This window comes from Melospiza melodia, chromosome 5 (assembly GCF_035770615.1).
Source record: "Melospiza melodia melodia isolate bMelMel2 chromosome 5, bMelMel2.pri, whole genome shotgun sequence".
In the NCBI taxonomy this organism is placed as follows: domain Eukaryota; kingdom Metazoa; phylum Chordata; class Aves; order Passeriformes; family Passerellidae; genus Melospiza; species Melospiza melodia.
The window spans coordinates 7,018,707-7,039,475 of record NC_086198.1 but is presented as its reverse complement, the minus strand read 5'-3'; the positions used below and the strand labels follow the sequence as shown (position 1 = coordinate 7,039,475).

The window sequence follows — 20,769 nt, the reverse complement described above, 5'->3', positions numbered from 1 at the left end:
TATTTCTGTTAAGTTAGGCCCGTTAATTTTCAGCCTGAAATTTTCTTCGTATTTGGGTTTATACTTCATCATGTGCTGATAATACAAAGTCTGTATTTTTTGCTGCCAAAGACAGAACAAATTTTGTCATCATTTCAGTAGCTGAAAATGCTGCAATCACCTTTCTAAAGAAAAATAGCCATTCATCAGAAGAAAATGCCTTTCTTTTTTTAACAAACAAGCAAACACAGGCTAATTTGTCTCTGTTGGGTACCACTTCTGTAAAATGAGTTTAAAAAGGTACTAATGGTTAGTATGGACGTATCCATTCTGAACTTTCCATATCACATATTATTATCATTAAGAAATTCAGGTTTTTTGAAGGGAATGAAGTTAACAACTTTCTGAACTGTTCCTTCCTTTGGCATGCTGTACTGACATCCACCATATGTATATCACAGCACTCTGACTTACATTATGTCTCTGTTAAAAATCAAAGGTCTGTCACTCTTCATTTTAACAACACATATGCCATATGTATAATGAATGCAACTCCTTCAGTTTTGTTCATTTAAATAAAATGTTTGATTAAGAATTAAGGTGGGACAGGAAAGAATCTTCAATTACACTGCATTTCACCCTTACTAACAAAAAACATTGAATGCCTGCAATTTATTTATTTATTTACAAATTAGTAAGTATTCCCTAGCACACTTTATCTTGCTTCAATATCTAGATGACTCAACTGAGATTGCATTGTAGAATTGTAAATACTACCACCAATTAAAGTGATAAACAAATCAAATTCAGTGGAAGAAATGAAAGTTTATATATGTCCTATCCTGCTTTTCACAAATGAGAAATCAAGACACAGTGAATTACAGCAAGATTTTTCAGAGTTGCAAATAATTTTGTAGTAATTTCTGCAAATCAAACTGGAAAATGTAATGTAACAAATAATCTGTTTCAGATATTTCATATCTCAATCCAGAATCTTAGATGATGTCCCAGTAATTTCACAAAACATTATCTCTAAAGGAGTAACTTATGAATTACTGGCTGAAAAGAGAGCTTACTTTTTAATCCAATAACATAACTTTTAATACCGTCACTATTTCATAACAATTTAATTCCTCAGAATTACCAAGAATGATGAAAAATATTGCTATGACATATTTTCTTTTTGTAATTTTGTACTTTTGCTGAGAGTCATAAAATCATAGGATATCCAGAGCTGGAAGGATCCACAGGGACTATCAAAGTCCAACTTCTGCCCCCAAGAGTCACACCATGTACCAGAGAGCATTGTCCAAACGCTTTTTGAACTGTATCAACCTTTGTGCTGTGGCCACTTCCCTGGGGAGCCTGTTCCAGTGCCCAACCACCCTCTGGGTGAAAAACCTTTTCCCAATATCCCCATAAAAAGAGAACTCATGTCTGCTCATCCCCATGGATGAGGCACACTGCTGAAACTACCTGGAGGTCTTTGATTTGATTTTTGAAGGTTTTTCCCATTATCCCATTTGTTGAAATGCAATTGTTGGTATTTTGTAAAGTTAGTACACTAAAGAGATTTCTTTGGCAACCAGTTTATTCAAGTAAGTGTTCTGCCTCATGGAGCCAGGGACATGGAGTATATTCATTCAGAAATTTGTTTCATTTTCCCTAGAGGTTTGCTTTCACTCGCATTAACATTTTCATGCTTCTGTTGCAGGAGTTTCATAACCCAGTTCCACAAACAGAAAACTATCATCTCAGTACTGCTTTCTTTAAATGTTAAAATAGATTAAGATGAGTTAGGAGAGTTCACTGACATAAATCTAATCTTATTCATTTTGGCTTCATACTCCACCTCTCATTTACAAAAACTGAGACAGTCTCACAAGTATGTATTGAATACAAACCAGTCAACTTTTTGCTTTCAGCATCCATTACCATTACAGTTGCAAGTATTCTGGCTAACTACCCATCTCATTAGCTAAAATAAAACAAAAAACTGAACAAATCCAATTTTTTTTCTGTGAGGCATACAATTCAGTGATCTAATTTTTTCTTCCTATTTCCTTTCAAAAAAAGCTTTAAATACTTTTAATTGTGTGATTTTTGAAATTTGTTTTCTCTCAAATCCATTAAAAAGCTCAAAAATAGCATGGGTATCACTGCTTACTTTATAATCATGAGGTGGTAATTAAAGGTGTAAGATAGCAACTGGGAGATTTTTCTAGAGTGTTTTTATATTAATAGGTACTAAAAGACTGTGTATTAAGTAAAAAAAGCATTAAAATATACAGCATTCCCAATCTTGATAAAATATTATGTCTTTGTGAACTGGACTTAGAATTTAGTGTTTTGATGGCCACAAACTATATAGCTAAACTAAATCAGTTGTGGTCTTCAGCACACTAACTGTACAAAAAGGTGGCTGCAGTGAGGAATACAAATGTAAGATAAACTAAGGAGAAGGAAAATAAATAGCAAATAAGCATGCAGAATGATGTTCTGGGCTAAAGAAATTGAACTGATAAACCTTGAACCAACATCAGAAGGCCAGAGAATACTAGAGTACACCACAGGCTGTCTGGCCCACAGAATCCTTTATTCTTCTACAGAAGAGGGTGGGTTCCATTCATTTTTAAGCTGTGCAGCTCCCCAGCATGGAGACATAGGAGCAAAATGGAGATAGCAAGCTGAAAGACAGTATTTCAGCAGATGAGAGCTCAGAATAAATGAAAGCATAGCTGGTAGCAACAAAATGAAAGAGGCCTGCACTACCCTGATACAGAGGAACCTAAGAAGCTTCATTTAAAGTCCTTTTCCTACGTATTTGTCCTTAAATAGGAATAGTATCAAAATAGCAGAAACAATATTCTAAATCTTAAAGAAACTGTCCTCAGGCATTATGTTTTTCAGTATGAAAAACCTCCAGAATAACCAAGTGTTGAGAGGTTTTCCTTAATAATATGGCTATTATTACTTTGAATATTCATACCTATTTTTGAACTTCCATGTACTGCTAATAAGCAGCATCTGCTGAATACTTCTGTAGGCTGAGTAACTGAGATACAAAGCACTTATTAATTACACCACTGCCATTGAGGATGTAAAAAGACTTAACTGATACCAGCTCTAAATACATACTAGAGAACCATCTCCATAAGATGCCTTAAAAAATTTCCAAAATGTCAGACCTTAGGGCAGGTGTTTGCCCTCTACGTATATGTAAAATCCTAATTCTCCCTCTTTTGAATACCTTATATTTACAACAGCTTTGTTGGATTGTGCAAGAAATACAGGACTGGACAACAGAAATTTTAATATTTTGTTCACTAAAGTAATAAAATTATATACTGGCAGTAGTATTTGTCAAACATTATGTCATAGAGAAACCTAGTTTCAGTTTTAATGCAAACGATTGCCTATTATGAAATGAGAGCACACTGAATTAGTCATTTCCATTAAATCTATGAAGTAGAATTGCCTAGCAACCAAGAAAATTAATTCAGAGATTAAAATAAACACTGTGACACTGACAGAGCAACAGCCATTCTACCTCAATAACCATAAAGACACCAAGAAAAGAGGTGTTTTCTTAGTTCTTCTTAACAAAGGTAAAACAAACAATTTCATAAAATGAGTCATAATGGACAAAGAACAAAAACAGAGTCAAAGCAACTGCACACAGCAAATGCAAATAATTATGCTATTTTTACATAACATTATTGAAATTTTAAAAAATTGAACATTTTTCATATTCTGAACAGGGTGAATGAATTGTTGTGGAAGTTTCTAACATGTTTTCCCACTTACAAAGGAGAAACTTGTTTCATGTTATTAATTCTATGCAAATTTTCTATAATTTATGACTTTGCTTACCTGAAAGTATTCTGCATCTCTTCTACCCCCAGTCAAATTATTCCTAATCACACTTCAGTAGGAAAACTTTTAAATTATACAGTTTATCACACTGAGATGCTTAAGGAAAAAAAATGAAAACGTTAACAGGTTAAGGACAGTGAGGATGAGTGCAATAATTTAGTTTAATAACTGCTACATATTGCTTGTTACATCTGGGCCATTGTGTAATTCATTGTCCCTGAAGGACCACAAAAAGCCTAGTAAAATTATCCCTTTAGAAATAAAACGACCACAATTCTGTAACAATATCGAAGTCTATCACCTTGTCAGGGTATTAGATTATTGGAATGATTGCAGATCAGGGATTCTGGAATGTCAGTACTTCCACACCTCCAGTAGGAGACAGTCCATCTTTCCAGCTTGAAATACAGAGTCAGAAAAAAAAAAAAAAAAGATCAGGAGTGATTAAGGCAAGAATAACACAAAGGAGAAAAAATATACCCCAGAGGATATGACAAGACAGCAACTGCAGCAGCTACATCAAATCTAGTTGAGACTACATTAAAAGATAATAATAAAAATAAAAGAGTAAAATGAATAAATCAAAACAGACAAGCAGGAATAATTGTGTATTAGAAGGTAACTCCCCAGGCAGGGACATAGCTGGTCTGCTCTCAGGAAAGTGTATTTCAGCTCTTTGGTTGTGTATAATGTTCAAAAAACACACCCATCAACAGCTAGCTACAGGTTCTTTAAAGTCTTGAAATCCACATATTACAATCACTAAATCCAGTTCAGTGGTGTCCAAACTGGATTTTAAAAGTTCATACTGTGAAGAATTATGTAACAAAGTAGATGCACTCGTCTAGAAGGGGATATGACATGTAACAAAGGAAGGATATCTGCTGGAAGTGCAGACAATACAGATGGCATAGACATGTAACAGATCAAAATGAAAAAATATTAACAGTAAAAGTCCCCATTAGATAAATGCAGCCATAAAGCAGATAAAAGAGCCCAAATGTCCTTAACAGGTTCCCCTGTGTCTTAAATATTTGATGAATGTACCAGATGGGGAGGGGGGAGAAAAATATCTTGTCTGAACCACAAGCATAAACACAGCTGACCTAAAAGACCTACCCACCACTAGATTATAATTACTCCAGTCTATTCACTAGTGAACAATGTTCATATATCTAGAATAATTTGGAGAAATTGCAAGATAACATCTTTGAGAAAAGGTAGCCTCCATATGCTGCCGAACAGCTGAAACTAATTTTGAGTTTCTGGCCTTTGTGCCACATGTCATGGGTGTGGTTGAAGTATACATGTTTTACTGAATTCTTAAGATCATCAAAGTGATGAGCATCCTTTTTTATTAATTTTATCTATATTAATAAAATGGTATCATAAAAATAGAAGATACAAAAATTCTACATTTATCTGAATATAGTATCTTTTGTCCCTTTAAAATGTTTAACAGCACAGTTAATATGGTAAAAATCTCAGGAAAAAACGCATAGTGCTCACACTAGACATTTTCAGAGTCCAGAACCTTTTAATAAAAGAAAACCTTGTAAAAGATGTCCAGTTCAGAGGGATTTATTAAATCTTCTCCATTCTACCCAAAAATACAGGCAAATAACCAACATGCTGGTCCAGACCTACATTCAAAGATCATCTATATTTTGTTACAAAAGGACAGCAAGAGGGAAAACACCAGTGTTAGTCTTGCACTAGAAGCAAGAATTTAATGAAAATAAACTCCCAGATAATCTTAGAAAGCAGACCATGTTGCAGAAAAAAAAGGTAAAAAGAAGGTCACTAGTAGCCTGCCTTGGGAAAAATTCCATCTGCACAGCAAATTTGATGATCATCTTCGCTTAAGTATGTGAACAGGACACACAGCAAAATTGTTCAATACCACTAGAAGGTCCAGTATACCCTGCCCACAAGTAAATCCAAATTCCACCAATTCAAAAGAAGACTACAAACAAAATCCTTTAAAAAAAAGGATCTAAGAAGAATATGATTTTTTCACAAACTGCTGACAGCCACAGGAGACCCAAAGCATATTAATCATAGTAATACCATATGATACAAACAAAAAAAAAACCCCTTCCTTCAGCTGATAAGAAAACTCCTTTCAACCTTCCTTCCAGTTTCCTCTCAAACCCTTTTAAATTGCATAATCATGTCTTCTCACAGATATCCTGCCAAAAACCTGACAGCAACATGCAAATTACTCCATGGCATTGTTAGGTCTTAATCTTACATACTCATGTGCTTCCTTTTTGCTTATATTGGTATAAAACCAATGGGATTACCCACAGTGCATGGCATCAAAGATGTACATTTAGATGCACAGAATACTCTTAGTTGGAAGGGACCCACGAGGATCATCAAGTTCAGTTCTTAAGTAAATGGCCCACGCAGGGATTGAACCACAACCTCAGTGATTGTCTTCGCAAAATCAGAGCTTTGGTCATTGATTGTTCAGATTTCCAGATTTACTGATGTCTGCAATTTTTGGAAGCAATGAAGGGCCATATGTGCACTTACAGCAAATCTTAGTATTTTCTACAACATTGGTAGGCAGTGTGGATAAAAGGGATCCTTAATGCTTTATCAGAATTATGAGTTTTCCAGCAAAATTAGGAAGCATATATAAGTAGCAAATATAAGGTAGCAAACTGAAGTCAAGACTAAATAGTAGACATGTTTTGTGACTCAGAGGAGTAGATGTCAAGCTGATTATGAACACCTGGAAAACAAGGCACTCTTTTAATCTAGTTCAACCATCTAGTTAAGTAACATGGCAATAAGACTCCTGACTACCACGAGAACTGCAAAGACAACCTGCAGGTGTTTCCAAGGAACTGCAATCTGCTACTAAGAGGAAAGGTGGCGGAAATCATGGTTATGTTTATTTATAATGTCAAAAGTGTATGTTGGTCAGAAGCAGTGGTTAGTGAATCAGTAAAAAATTAGAAGGCTGAGAAATTCTCTGAAGATAATTGTGCTGCTGTATTGAAATGCCACAACAAATGGGAAAAGCATTTTATATATCTAATATACTCAGACTAATTAATACTAAAGTAAATCACTGTATTTGTGTCAATCAGCTAGAAACATAAATTCCCTTTCTATATGGGACTGGTTTATCAACAAATCATGAACAAAGGCAAACCATTTTAAGCAGGAAGCATTTCACACTAAAGCTACTCAGTTTAAAAATCAATAACACAATGTTCAATAATATAATTGAATACCTTCATGACCAGCACAGTAGCTAGTAGGCAATGGTCCCTTTCTCAAGGCAATTTCAGACATTTACTTTTATCCCCAGTTATGCATATTGAGTTACTATTTACAATGACTTATCACCCCGTTACTCCCATAAGCTCAAGTACATGTTCTTTATTGGTTATAATGTTTTTGAAAAACACTATCATTTAGAGTTTATAAGTTCTTTCATATACAGATTTCAAAATATTATTTTATTTTACTATCATGATCATTATCAGTAAAATTAAAAATTATTTCTGTGGTCAGTTAAGGTTTTCCACAATGGATTAATCCAGCAGATAGGCTGTATTTGGGCTCACTGCACCCAGTATCAGATACTGCATCCTCTCCTACTGCAGCTGCCTGGCCTGTTTAACACTACACTCAGGTAAGGCATGGAAGAATTTTTCTGGTCCAAGTGACAGCAGCACGTTCATCTCAGCCATTCCCCACCTCCTCCTTTGGAAAGGGAGCAAATCAAACAAATATCTCAGAGAACAGATCCCAACTCCAAGCTGTGTCGTGAACATGGTAAATAAATTATGCAGGAAAATGTGGCTGGAAATAAATTTTCATCACAGAGGTTGCAGAACAAGCAGACCAGCAAAGAGCAAGGAGTTGCTGAATATATATCACTTAGTACATATAAACTAAGACACATTATGGTTTCTAAGTGGCAAAAGGCAAGGATTAATTTGCTGGACAGGTTAAGGTAATTTTACCTGCTCTATCACCATTCACTAACAAGGAAAGCAATCCTCAACTGAATGACTTCACTGTTACTTAGATAACTCACAAATGTTCCCAAAGCATTCATGGTACTGACAGTAACTTTCCCTGTCTCAGAGCTGAAAATCTTTTGAAGGTTGTATGGTGTGAGATGAGTCATAAAATGGTAAAAGAGACTGGGAACAAACAATGTGGCAGATGGAAGCAGAACACAACAGGGTGTATGTAATAGCTTTCTTCAGGAGAGATGAGAGTCAGAGAGCTTTGTGCCATCCAAGCATAGGAATAAGTACTCAGTTTGGATGGGTTTCCTCATCTCACCCTGCAGTACCAACCAAAACCATGGCATCAGAACCTCAGGATCTACTCCTGCATAAAAATAAGAAAACCTAAATTCTTAGTTATGGTCAAAAGCTCCTCACTTGAGAACTGCAAAGATATACTCCAAGCTCTTCACATAGTTGTTTTCTAAATGCTTTTAAATAGATTCAAAGTTATGCCAGGTGCTTACAATGGCGTGTATCTTAATAGAGTAAGAGATGATTTGGTAGGAGAGCAGGGGGTGGGAGGCTTTGACAAACTACATAAAGTGATTCACCAGTAGCAGAGGGTGCCACTACACTGTGGAGCCTCCTACACTGGCTGCATCGGCTTGCTAAGCAAGGGGGTGCAATACCAGCTCCCTTAACCAGATAAACTAGGCCAACAGGTCAGTTGTGATAACTCTTTTCCGTGAATGTGAAGTGGTATACTTCCCTTTTCCAACTAACAGAATCTTTCCTATCTCTCATCACTTTAAGATCAAACTAGACTTACTCTCCCTTTGCCCTCACCTGTAGTCTTAAATAGCTAGAAACTGGCCCCCGTTACAATATTACCATAGTAATTTTATGGTGTTATTAGTAGCCATGAACATAGCTGCTGTTTTACTTGCGGGAGAAAAATGTGCTTAAAATAATTGTTCACTATTTAAAAAAGATAATTCAAATGTATGCTTTTATTAACTTATGAAAAACATACATGTTCTTTCAACTCTAATATAATTTTCCACCATAGTTTAGTAGTGGACTTGTCAGTGCTAGGTTTATGGTTGGTTCGGATGACCTCAGAGGTCTGTTTTGCCATAAATGATCATATGATTCCCCTATTACCATATCCATTTCAGACTTCTGAAGCCCTCCAAAGGTATTTCAAATTCTGCTGCTTATTCCTTTCTTCTTCCGTTCCTATTGCCTCTCTTGAACCTCTATCAGCACAATCATCAATCATCTCTACTTTTTTCTCATTGTGCCTTCGTGCAGAGCAATCCCTGCCTAATCACTTAACTGTGCTACTACTCTCTTCCTTTAGATTCCTCCTTAATGTCCAATTTTGCCTGTATAAAATCATTCTTCTGCAACCTGAGAAGTAGGATGTGACCAGCTATGACTTAATTAATAAACATCCAGCACTTGTCATCTTCTATTACATGTTCCCAGAAGAGATTTTAAAATGCTGCAGAATTTAATTTCCATGTCTTCCAGGCATGGAAAAGTAAAAGCAAAAGAAAGAAAAGAAAGTGCTTTCACAGAAAAATGAAAAGCAGGACAACAATCAAAAAGAGCTACTTTTTTTCTTTTTTCTTAAGATGAATTTAAAAAAAAAAACAACTGCACTCAGGGTACAGATAGGAAGATACTGAAATTGAGGGGAAAAAATATTTTTGCCTTAAGTTTATTTTAAAATTAGTAGTACCTTAGTACTCTAGTAGTACTTAGTAGAGATTTGCAGTAGTACCTTTCTGCAAATCTCATACACCAAAAATGTAGCAAATGCGTTTTTGTTGGTCTAGTTTTGTACCAGAACCTCAGCGAATGCACTGCTCAATTTAAAAATTGATACTAAATGTATTGTGATATTCCTTTGCTGAATAATTGTGTTGTTATCACTACTGTGGAAAAAAAAATGGAAACTTTCACTATGTGAACCAAATAAAAAAGTCTTCAGAAACTGTCCAAGTGCAAATATAAGGTGCATTACAAATGTAAAAAGAAGAGTAATGCTTGCATTTAGTAGTTGCATTTCAGCAACTGTTATTTGGAAAAATGTTGTTCCAGATGGCTGAAGTATAAATTTTGGAAGGAGTACTGAACTCCCACACGATAACTAGTAAGAAGGAGATGAAAATTTTAGAGGGGGAAAAAAGTAAAAGACAAAAATTAGCCTTCTTGGGACTAATGCATTGAAGCACAAGTGTTACCATGGACAAGCTAAGAGAATACATAAGCCATTTTTTTGTGTCAGTGGTGTTCCTCCATAAGACCCTAGAGCACATGTACACACTAGTTCCCAGTTTTGTTAATTCCTACTTGGTGTATACCTTTGACTCTCTCAATTTTGATGCTCTGAGTTTGATCCCTCTGCAGCTGAGAAAATGACAAGACTGATTCCTCATTCCTTGCACAGTGGAACTCAAGTCTCTCTAGCTCCTCACTCCCACATGAGAAAGATTTGTGCCAGCACATCAATGTGGGACTTGCTGCCTGTCTCAGAAATTAGCCATGTGATAAGATATTAGCAGGAATTTTGCATTTTAGTCACTTGAATTGGCTGAACATTCTCCTGAAATAGAATTGCCAAACAGAATATTAACTGACAAAGTATTTCATCTAAGTTCAATATTCACCTTTGCCTTTTTTACATTCTGTTTTTAATGGCTATCAGGTGCCTATATTCTTCATGGATTTTATAAAATCATTCACAGTGTTTAAAATATGAGGCAAAACAGCCGAAAAACATGGTTGGTTTTTTTATCATTTTCTACTCAGTCCTCCATATAAAACCACTAGGAGGAAACAGCATACTCTCACCTATATATCTGGAGAGAAAAAATAGGTTAAAACGATTTTGTCAAGAAAGCAAACATTATGGTTATGTGAGGCCAGTACCATTTCCTCCATTCTTCCATGTTGAATTTTAGTGCAGTGGCAGGCTACTTAAAACAGGTTACAAAGTCACATTGCCAAATTGTTTCAGGTGCTGATCAGAAATTAATGCACAGTCACAATCTAAAATGAAAATAATTTGTATGTTAAGTATAACAATCTCTCAATCCTTCTCCATAAGGAACCTAACCACTCAGCTGAATCAAATTTAATTTTGCTGCCTCTACAGTATTGTTCTTCATATTTCCTATTTTTAGAGTAATTGGAAACCCAGAATAGCCCTTTTTCCCCAAAGGTGAGCCTTTACTTTCACAAACTGTCAATAAAAGCTCCTTATAAATTCATATTGCTATTTTGATGTGGTATTTTTTCACTAATTATTGTAAATCAATAATTTAAAATACATTCAACACTTTTTTCCTATGCATTTACATCTCCTATGAAAAATCATTTTAATATAGTTTATTTATGAAATTGACATCCAAGTGTCAAAATAACCATGAAGACTTAAATTTTCACACATTGAATTGAGGATTCAATCTGCCTTGGGGCAGTTGGAATATTTTTTGCCCTGAAAGAGTGTATATAAAATTATAATTAAGTCCTATTAATGCTGGATTTTCATGCCTAGGACTACTATAATGTTAAGCCTGTAAGAAATACAAAGTTTTCTGCTATTAACAGAGACATTCAATGTTAAAGATTAAATAAGCAAGCAAGACTAAATTTATTTACATCATTATCTTAGAATAAAAGCTTAATGTATTGAATTATAACACATTCAAATTACAGCTCCACGAGTCAGGGCTCCTTATGTAAGAATATTAAGCAAGGTAGCCCAGAGTTAGTACATAAAGGAGAATAACTCTTACAGTATTAGAACAATTACCTTCAAATTCATATTGACTGTTTTTCCATTTTTCCTTAATAAACCATATTGATTGACTACTAAGGAATACTAAGCAGGAAATACAGTGAGATAGTTTGTCAAGATGCTAAAATTTATTTCCATATTTAGCATTGATTACAGAGGAAATTTATTTACTCTGTTAGTGACTTTGTAACTGTTAAGCGAGTATTCCATCTGACGCTCTTATTATAACACACATACCTTTAAGGACAGGAAACAATAAACACGATGAAAGTTAAGACCATTCCACTCTCAAGCAACTTGCAAAAATCCAATCTGAACACAAGCTTGGGAACTAAGCCTACTACGTTGAAAAGATATTCCCAAAGTAAATAGAGATTGACCTCTGCTCACCATGTTTTCTTTAAGAATCAAGCACTACAAATCCAGATTTGTATGGAGAATATCAGCCCACAAATGTCCGCTCCTTGCTACTCATAAGGCCAAATTTAAACACTATTTCCAAGTTCCTTTTGAATGCTAACAACATAAAAAGGATCTAACTGAAGATACAAGCATGACTGTCATTCAGTGTGGCATTTACACCAAAGAACAAAAAATAACTCCTCTGCTTTATTTACAAGTATTGTCACCAAACAAAATCAAACTGCAAAATGCTGGGATTTCCTCACTCTTATTCTAACCAACTTTGCAACAACATTCAAAGCAGAAGGAAAATAATTCTCTCTTAGGGGTAAATATGAAGATTTAGAAGATTAACTTAGAAAGGATGTCAGCAGTGTTTGGACTGTTTGGCTGTTGGTATTTCTTAATATGAAATAAAACACATAATTTTCATTCATAATTTTAATTTCATTTCACTTCTCTGTACTATCCTACTAAGTCAATCTGCCATTTTCCAAAGAGTACTGAAGTAAGAAGAAACAATTTACCCTCTCATGGCTGAAGAAGTAGAGGCTGTGTGTACATTTTACTGATAGCATCCTAGTCTCCTTATGATTTTCTTCTAACACTCTGCTTAAAGCTCTCCTTTACTGGTATGCTATGACAACAAATGCAAAAACTCTGATAATAGGCTGCAGATCCACTTATATTGCTAATGCAGGCCAAACATTATTTTTATTTTCTGGCATTCAATCATTTGTAGTCACAATAATACTACTTTTTTTTTTTTTTTTTTTTTTTTTTTTTTTTTTTTTTTTTGCTATCCTACTGGTGAAATCTTAACTGCATCAGCTATACTACAGCCAAGAAAGCTTAAGTAAAATCAGGCTCTTCCTCCTGTTTGCTGCTCTATAGACACATGATGCTCCATTCATTCCCAAGAGTTTATTTTACATAGGAATTCAAACTGCAAAATGCAGTTATGGTTGAGTCATTAAAAAAGTAAAATTCATCTTCCATTTAGTGCAAATGGTATGGTTTACTGTGCTCCAGAACTTCTCTCTTTTTTTCTGAAACAGACTGTGGTGAGAATAATCTTTCACTCCCCTGTACCAAGTTCCTTACAGTGCAAAAAATTACCGTGCCTGCCCTCTGAAAAGTTCTTTATTGGGATGAATAACTGGGGCTGGGGACACCATTGCAGTCTTAGTGCTATCTCAGAGAGAAGATCTGAAATGCAGGGACTGGAAATATACCTTTTTCCACATCATAAAGCTATCAGTTTGACATCATTGTCTTTCAAACACTGGCAGCTGAGACCTACCACTGCCACATGCAATTTATGCATGAGGTTTTCAAAATTAGCATGCATCCCTGAAGACATCAGTGAAATTTCTGCCTTTTAGTGGACCTGATATTTTTTGAAAAATAAACCCAGTTTAGTCACCCTGGGTTTTCCAGACAGTAAATCTGCAGTTAAATGTCTTAGTATGTTTGAAGTCTAGGATGTAGCATAATGTCAGTTTTACAGAAATTGTGAACAAGTTGGTATTTCTGAGATGTTATGACTTTTTACCTTCTAGAATATATTTTAGTGTTAATTTACTTCATATTTGAGATGGACTTCCTACACACTTTCAGTTCTTGGACATCTAGCGATACTCGCCAAGCAAATACCTCTGAAACCTCCTCCCCAACCTTTACTGAGTTCCCAGCAAAGGGGAAAAAATAGGGTGGAGGGGGCACAACAAGTCTTCCAGAATTTTAAAACAGGAATTTTATGAATAGAAACTATTCTTGGTTTCAATTTTTACAGCCTTATATTTGAAAACTGCTGGGCAACAGCCTTATCTCATTTAACCATATTAAAGGTAGTGATGCCAGTATGAAAACATATTTTCTGCAGCCAATAGAAAGAAAATGGGGAGGGGAGAAGATGAACCTTATTTTGAAGTGTTTCTAATAATTCATTACTTTCAGAGAAAAAAAAAGGAATGTATTTCCCTGCTTTTAATTTTCCAAGACACAGGCATAAAGAAATCATAAGTACTAAATATTAGCATGCTGAGAGACTGTGGCAAAAGGCCATTATTTGGAGCCACTGTGTTAAGAATTATGTTTGCACTTAATAATATCTTATTTGATAAAATTCTCAGAAATAAAGGCTTCCAAATCTGCTAGAGCTATCTTGGTCGTATTTATGAAACGCATCAATATGAAGTTATTCACTTCCATCATGGCTGCTAGCAAGACGTAATGCTGTTCAGTGGGAGGTTCAAAGCATCTGCTGTGAAAAGCACAGGAGCCGATAAGCAGTGACAATTTATACTCCCATTGATTTTGTATAAATCACAAAAGAGAAAGAAAGAAACATTTTCATTCGAGATGGCAGAAGGATGAAAACTAGAATATATCTGAAAAATAGAATTACCATATATCTGAAACGCTACAATTAGCAAAATTGGTCTGGATGACCTGGAACTATCCTGTGGGTATCAATTAAACACACAGCAGATAGATAGATCACACTAAATGAAAGCAAAAAGACCCTAGACACTATGAAAGAGAACTATCATGTCATACTAGTACCAGTCAATATTTTTCAAGTGCAAAATGCAAAACTTAGGAGATCCAGGACTTCATAATCATCCCTATACTTCCCTATCATACAGTCAAGCACATTTGAAAATTCAAAACTGAAAATATTTTTTTAATTTTCCTCCTGAATTGCAAATTTTCTTGAAGCTCTAAATACATTCTAAAAGTTGTCATAACCCAACAGGGGAACACAACATCTTGAAATGACAAGTTCACAGGTGTGGTGACAGAAACTAAGCAGCATCCCCTTTCACACCAATAAGGAAAAATGCAGATATGTGAGCTTTTAACATTCTTGTGCCACTGTCTGTGACAACAGCTGGGTACCACTAAAGGGGAAAAAGGCTGAACACATGGCATTTTAAATGGGGGTGGGGGGTAAGTAGTGTTAGCTGTTGTAATCACACTATTAATCACACCATTTTGAGTGGCTATTGGTCATTCAACTGCTTATCATATGAACAATGAGGACACAGTTTATCAATAACAAATTCTTTCAATACAAAAAAAATTCAATTTTTTCTGTGTGCTTTCTTTTTCCCCCGTGTTTTTTTTTCCCCTCTCCCTAATAAGAATTTAGGGATTTTGAATTTCACACTGTTTCTTCAGGCAACATCATTTGGTAGCAATGACGTATTTTGATTTCTTGGTCACACAGTTCAATTTACTAGTTTTAAGAAGCAAAAGAATGCATTTCAGAAATTTTTAAAAAAGCATATGTTCTATTTCTAAGTGTAAAGTACCCTAAAAAATTTGAATCATAGAGTAAAAGTATTGATTTTTACCTTCAGGAAAAAAACCACACCAAACCAAAACAAAACAGAAAAACTGACCTGTCCTGTACTTTTCTATTCTAGCTTTCATTTGATACAAATGATAAAATTCAACTGAAGAAACTGCTGTAATCAAGTACTAATGGACTTATTTATAAAAATAAGTGTGCATACACATGGAGCACATATACCCTCTTTTCATGTTGTCATGACTATATACTGTGCATCTAGATCAAGACCATAAACAATTCAAAGCTGCATTCTGTCTAAATGGGTCACTTATAATGAGAAAGCATGACATTTACATGTAAGAAGCAGATTGATCAGGGAGCAGAAAAACAGAATATGGCATCAGTGGAGAAAAATATGCCTTTACAGGCAATTTATGCTAAATTATTTGGCAACTTCCTATATCGTCCTCAAAGAATAGAAGTGAATTAAAAAAATGTAAAATGAAAGGAATAAAAATATAACACAGCAAATATTCACTAGGATTACCCTTTGTGCTTGCAGTACAGAAAAATTAAAAGAGCCTTAGTTCCTTTCAGTACTGTTATGTCTCTTGTACAAAATAAGACTTAAGTGAAAAGACTGAAAACACTGTGTCTCCCAAAGATCCACACATTAATTAATTGTCCACAATCTCTTTAAACTGGACTTTGAAGTGCTAACATATCCCATAACATTCAGTTGTTTTCATTCAGAAGCCGTGGAACAGAAATGCTCTGAACATGCTGTGTACGTCTTGCTAAAGCAATTTCAGCTGCAGCCTGCAAAATTAATTTCTGCAAATCTATGCCATTCAAATATTGGAACGATAGCAAGTCTGCTGCAACACATTACAAAACCAAAGTGGCAAAAAGGCAGAGGGAAATTTCAGTACTGCCTAATACATACAAAATATACCCCAGGTCTTTGTTCAGACGGGATTCTCATTCAAGGTGTAAATACTGATTACATTGTTAGATATCCAACTGCAACTAGCTCCAAATATTGTGTGAGTAGCTCTCTCATAGTTCACACTAGACTCCCTTGACCCAGCTAGACAAGCGTGAAAACGTGAAATAAATGAACATTAACAAAGACTAGTCTGGAAAGCAGGCTGCATTAAATGCTCGCAACATTATTCGTATAGATGCAAAATTTGCTAGATTCTTTTTATACTAGATATCAGCTGGCAGTCACTCTTTTAATGCTATGTGCTACTGCAGAGAAAAAAATGAAGTAAATAATATGAAAATAATATGTCTTTCCCCATCTGCCACATACAGATATTCCCCAACCTTACAGCACGCTGCTAAGGCAAATAAAGAACAGCAAAATAATTATCTCCATGCAAAGAAAAAGCAATTTTAACACAATACCTTTCTGTGTTTGTCCCTCTTCCATATTCTCTTCCATGGCTACCTTTCTTCACTAGAAACAGCTACAGAGAATTAATCAAAAGCTTCAGTCAGATGTAGGAAAAAGTGTGGATTTTTTTTTTCCCTGGGAAGCTCCAACGGCAGAGGCTTAGGCAAGTCCTCAGAGCTTAGCTAAGGCTCCCTCACTCTCCTTGTTTGCTTGGAGACAGGCTGTCAAGTGTAATTTCATTCAAATTACTCTTCCGTGAAGATTATCAATTTTTCTTCTCAAAGCTGCCCATTGTGTACCACTGTAAGCAGGTATTCAAATGAACAGCCTGTGAATTTTGGGGGGAAATTTGGTCTGAGCCCTGATAGCAATGACACCGATTCATAAGCCTCACTTTGCATATAAAATGGAGTAAAGAAATCGAGGTTTGTATTGAAATCTGTGTTTAAATTGGAAACAGGCTGTACTGAAAACAGATGGAGGAGTGTCCTCCTAAGGGAAAGCAGACCACCAACCCATAATTCCCCCTATTTGCTACTGAAGTGGGAAAGCCCAAATGCCTGTGGGTTCTTTATGCTGTATTACTTGTCTTTCTCTCTCTCCCCCCGCCTCTCCCCCTCCTCCCGTATCAGCACATTTAAGAATAATATGACTCTTCATTTCTCTTCTTCTCATATATCTGTATCATCAGGAACTAACCACAAATATACACTGTTGCCCTAACAATATTCTAAAAAATATCTTTATAGCAATAGAATTTTGCGTGTATGTATATGTGTTTACACACACAGGCACAATTCAACACAAGACAATAATCACTGCAAATTTTATGTACTGTACACATCCTCATTGTCACAGTAAACAGGAATTTAGAGGCAGTTCAGAGGTTTAAAGCAGTTCTTGCATCAATTCTTTATCTGATTCCTCATATCTCAAATTAGCTTTCTTCAAAGCTCTTTTAAAATAACTGGATCTTAAAATGGTGAAGCACCACATGTGGGTATGTACACAAGGAAGCACATACAGACACATGCACTTCTAGGAGTTTGTTCTGGGAAAACATAGGTTAAATACACTGTGAGGGCACCTACTAATTTGGGGAGCTCTGCAGTCTGATTTGGAATGCAAATTGGACGCTGCAGTCTAGCAATAAATTAGCATTTTTGTACCTTTGTCTACAGAGTAATATTTCATCATTTTAAGACTTCCATTATTTCACCAAAAGTGCAAACTGAACACAATTCCAATTTTTCTTTGCAGGTTTAACTTCTCATCCTTCTAGGGGAAGTGAATAAAACTTAAAAAAAAAATAAATACTACTATGGCTGAAAACTCCTGTAAACATATGATAAATAGCTCATCCATTTATTTCATGCTATCTAAATACATTGGCTTAGTTCTGCCTTCTGAGCCACCAAAAAAAAAAAAGTTGTTTACTTTGCCTGGTTGGGTTTTGTTTGGGATTTTGTTTAGGGAGAGGCTTGGGGGGGGGGGGGGGAGAGTTATTGTTGGGGTTTTTGTTGTTTTTTACCCTGTCTGCATATAAATCTGTAAAAAAACTGTTTGCATCAGAATAATTATCATGTATGAAGTTAAATGCATATATAATTAACTGAATCATTATTTGAAAGTCAACACATTTCCTATCTTTTTTTTCCCCTTTTAATTCATGTTTCTAGGGCTCTATTTTTTGGAATAACTGAAAAAAACTTATCAGTTGTTTTACTTCTCAGATCTAATTGATCATTTAAAAATCAACACTTTGAGAAGATCTATACATATAGAAGTGCTCCAAGCACCATAGGATGTAAGCAGTTCTCATCTTTTTAGGAATTATTCTTTTAGACAGGTTTTTAGGAGAGACATATTTCCTTTAAAACAGATCTCCTGTGTAAGTCTCCTCTGCTATTCTTTCTCTTCAAAACCTTTTCTTAGATAAGCATTAACAAATCTTCATATTTCAAAGACAGTCTGGCAAAGATTTTACCTAGTCTGGCAAATTGTTTCTAAGTTGCATTTCTGAATAGCACCAAATATTTGAGATGACCAACATCCTCAACAGGGATGTTTGCAACAATGGAATATATAGGTCACTGATGAAACCATATTACTTTGTTCCTGGAAACAAACATACAAGCTTTTTCCAAATATTACAGGAAACAAAAAGAATAAAGGTTGGAAAGAGGTAACTGGGAGAAGATACAATAAAGATGGCACAATCTTGAGTGACATAAAAGGGTCAGGAAGAAACAACTTGCTCAACAAAGGGACAGGACTGCAAAGAAAGTAGGCCCAGAAGTAAACAAAGGCTTATTATACAACATGTATTTAAGTTGTGGAAACTTGTTGCAGCAGGCTCTTGTAGAGGGGGAAAAGAACCCAACAAAATAACAAGGAGAATCTGAATCGCAAGGATTCATGGATATGAAATCACTGAGCTGCAAATTACTAGGGAGTAGAGGAATATGAAAAAGTTTTAGCCATTTCTTATACTACTTCCAAGGCAGAATGCTTTTGGCACAAATATATGAGATGTTGAGCTGAATGAATCCTTGATCTTACTTTCCATTATGGTCATTTTCACATCAGGTTCACACACACCTTAATTTTAATGACAGGATTTTTAACTTCCCAAAAAGACTACTACAATCACATGCCAAAGGTTAAGATGAAATCACTGTAATTGATGAAACAAAGTGTGACATTGACAAAAAATGGCTTAAAGTTTTATTCCCACCCCTACAACACTCTATTTCTCGTTGTAAATATTACTGTTAATGAAGATGCTGACAGATCCTCCTGTTAAACAGCAACTCCTCCAAGCTATGTAAGTGCCAAAGCTCCTTCTTCAGAGAACTCTGCTTAGTTTCAGGTGCTGTTAACTGGTCATCCACACAGCTTGTGTGAGAGTGAGCAACAGAGAGAATGTGAAAGAGATTTCATGTAAGCTTCTTTCATATTTAACTGCACTTTATTAACAAAGGTTGAAACATAAATCTGTCTCCTGAATGTTTCTTTAGACTGCTCCAAGGACCTTTCAAGATTAAATTATGAATAGATGTTAATCCTAAAGCCAAAGAACAGAAAAGCTCTGCAAGTCTTACACAGAATAACAAACCAAAGCAGAAAATGCCAACTGTATGTGACTTTCTAAGCAGCAACCACAGAGGCTTTCTTTCTTCAGTATACTGGGAAACATATTTACCACCAGCGATAAGCTACTTTAAAAGTGTACAGAGAAACTACACAAGCTTCTGTTTCTGGAAACACTTCTAGCACAGAAAAGAGCTATGTTAGCGGAAACTACATTCGACTGCCTAAAATTCCCTTTTAATGTGAAATGAGATTATTGGTGCAAGTGATCATTGGACAACCATGCCAATTGTAAATGGCAAGGCAAGACAGAACATCCAACTGTATAATGAGACTAAATAAACAGTTAATCAAGAGAATAATTGGAAGCTGATGACATTAAGGGATCCCCTGGTGTCCATTATGATATTATAAAATGTAGCTGAGCACTTACAGCTTTAAACAGCATGACAAACACCTGACTTTTACTCCCAGTTTTGTATGGCCTTCAAATCAGTTTACTAGTCCATCCTTCAGTCCTATTGATTTTCAACGACATAATAATGATAATGTTGTGGTGCAGTGATGTCTTGATCATGACAACATAATAAACTTGATTATGAATACATAATTTAAAAGCACAAAATTATTTATGTTGCTCATACTACTACCTCAATAACCAAGCAAGAAAAATCAAAAGCCAGCTCAGATTACTTCAGCTATTTTGCCTCTGACTGTAGGAGGAAGTTGTGATGGATATGGGGAGTGAAGCAATACGTGTTCTTTGTGCTTCAAGGGAATTCAATTTGGACTAATGCCAGTCAGGTCCCACAGACAGACTGCCCTTCATCAGCTGGAGAGGTGTACAGCTCACTCCTGGAAAGCATGCTCTGGTATCATTACATGAAAAAGTATAATGCATATATAAAAACATTTATGAAAA

The 20,769-nt window shown here is 35.4% G+C and overlaps 1 protein-coding gene across 1 annotated transcript in view; it reads right to left on the bottom strand.

Moving 5' to 3' along the window:
- GPM6A (glycoprotein M6A) overlaps window positions 1-17,327 on the bottom strand; it is a 115,848-nt gene extending 98,521 nt beyond the window's left edge. Inside the window, exon 1 of the mRNA XM_063156179.1 lies at window positions 16,766-17,327. Coding sequence (XP_063012249.1) covers window positions 16,766-16,802 — 37 coding nt within the window. The 5' untranslated portion in view covers window positions 16,803-17,327. The remainder of the gene's footprint in view (window positions 1-16,765) is intronic.
- Window positions 17,328-20,769: the final 3,442 nt, after the last annotated feature.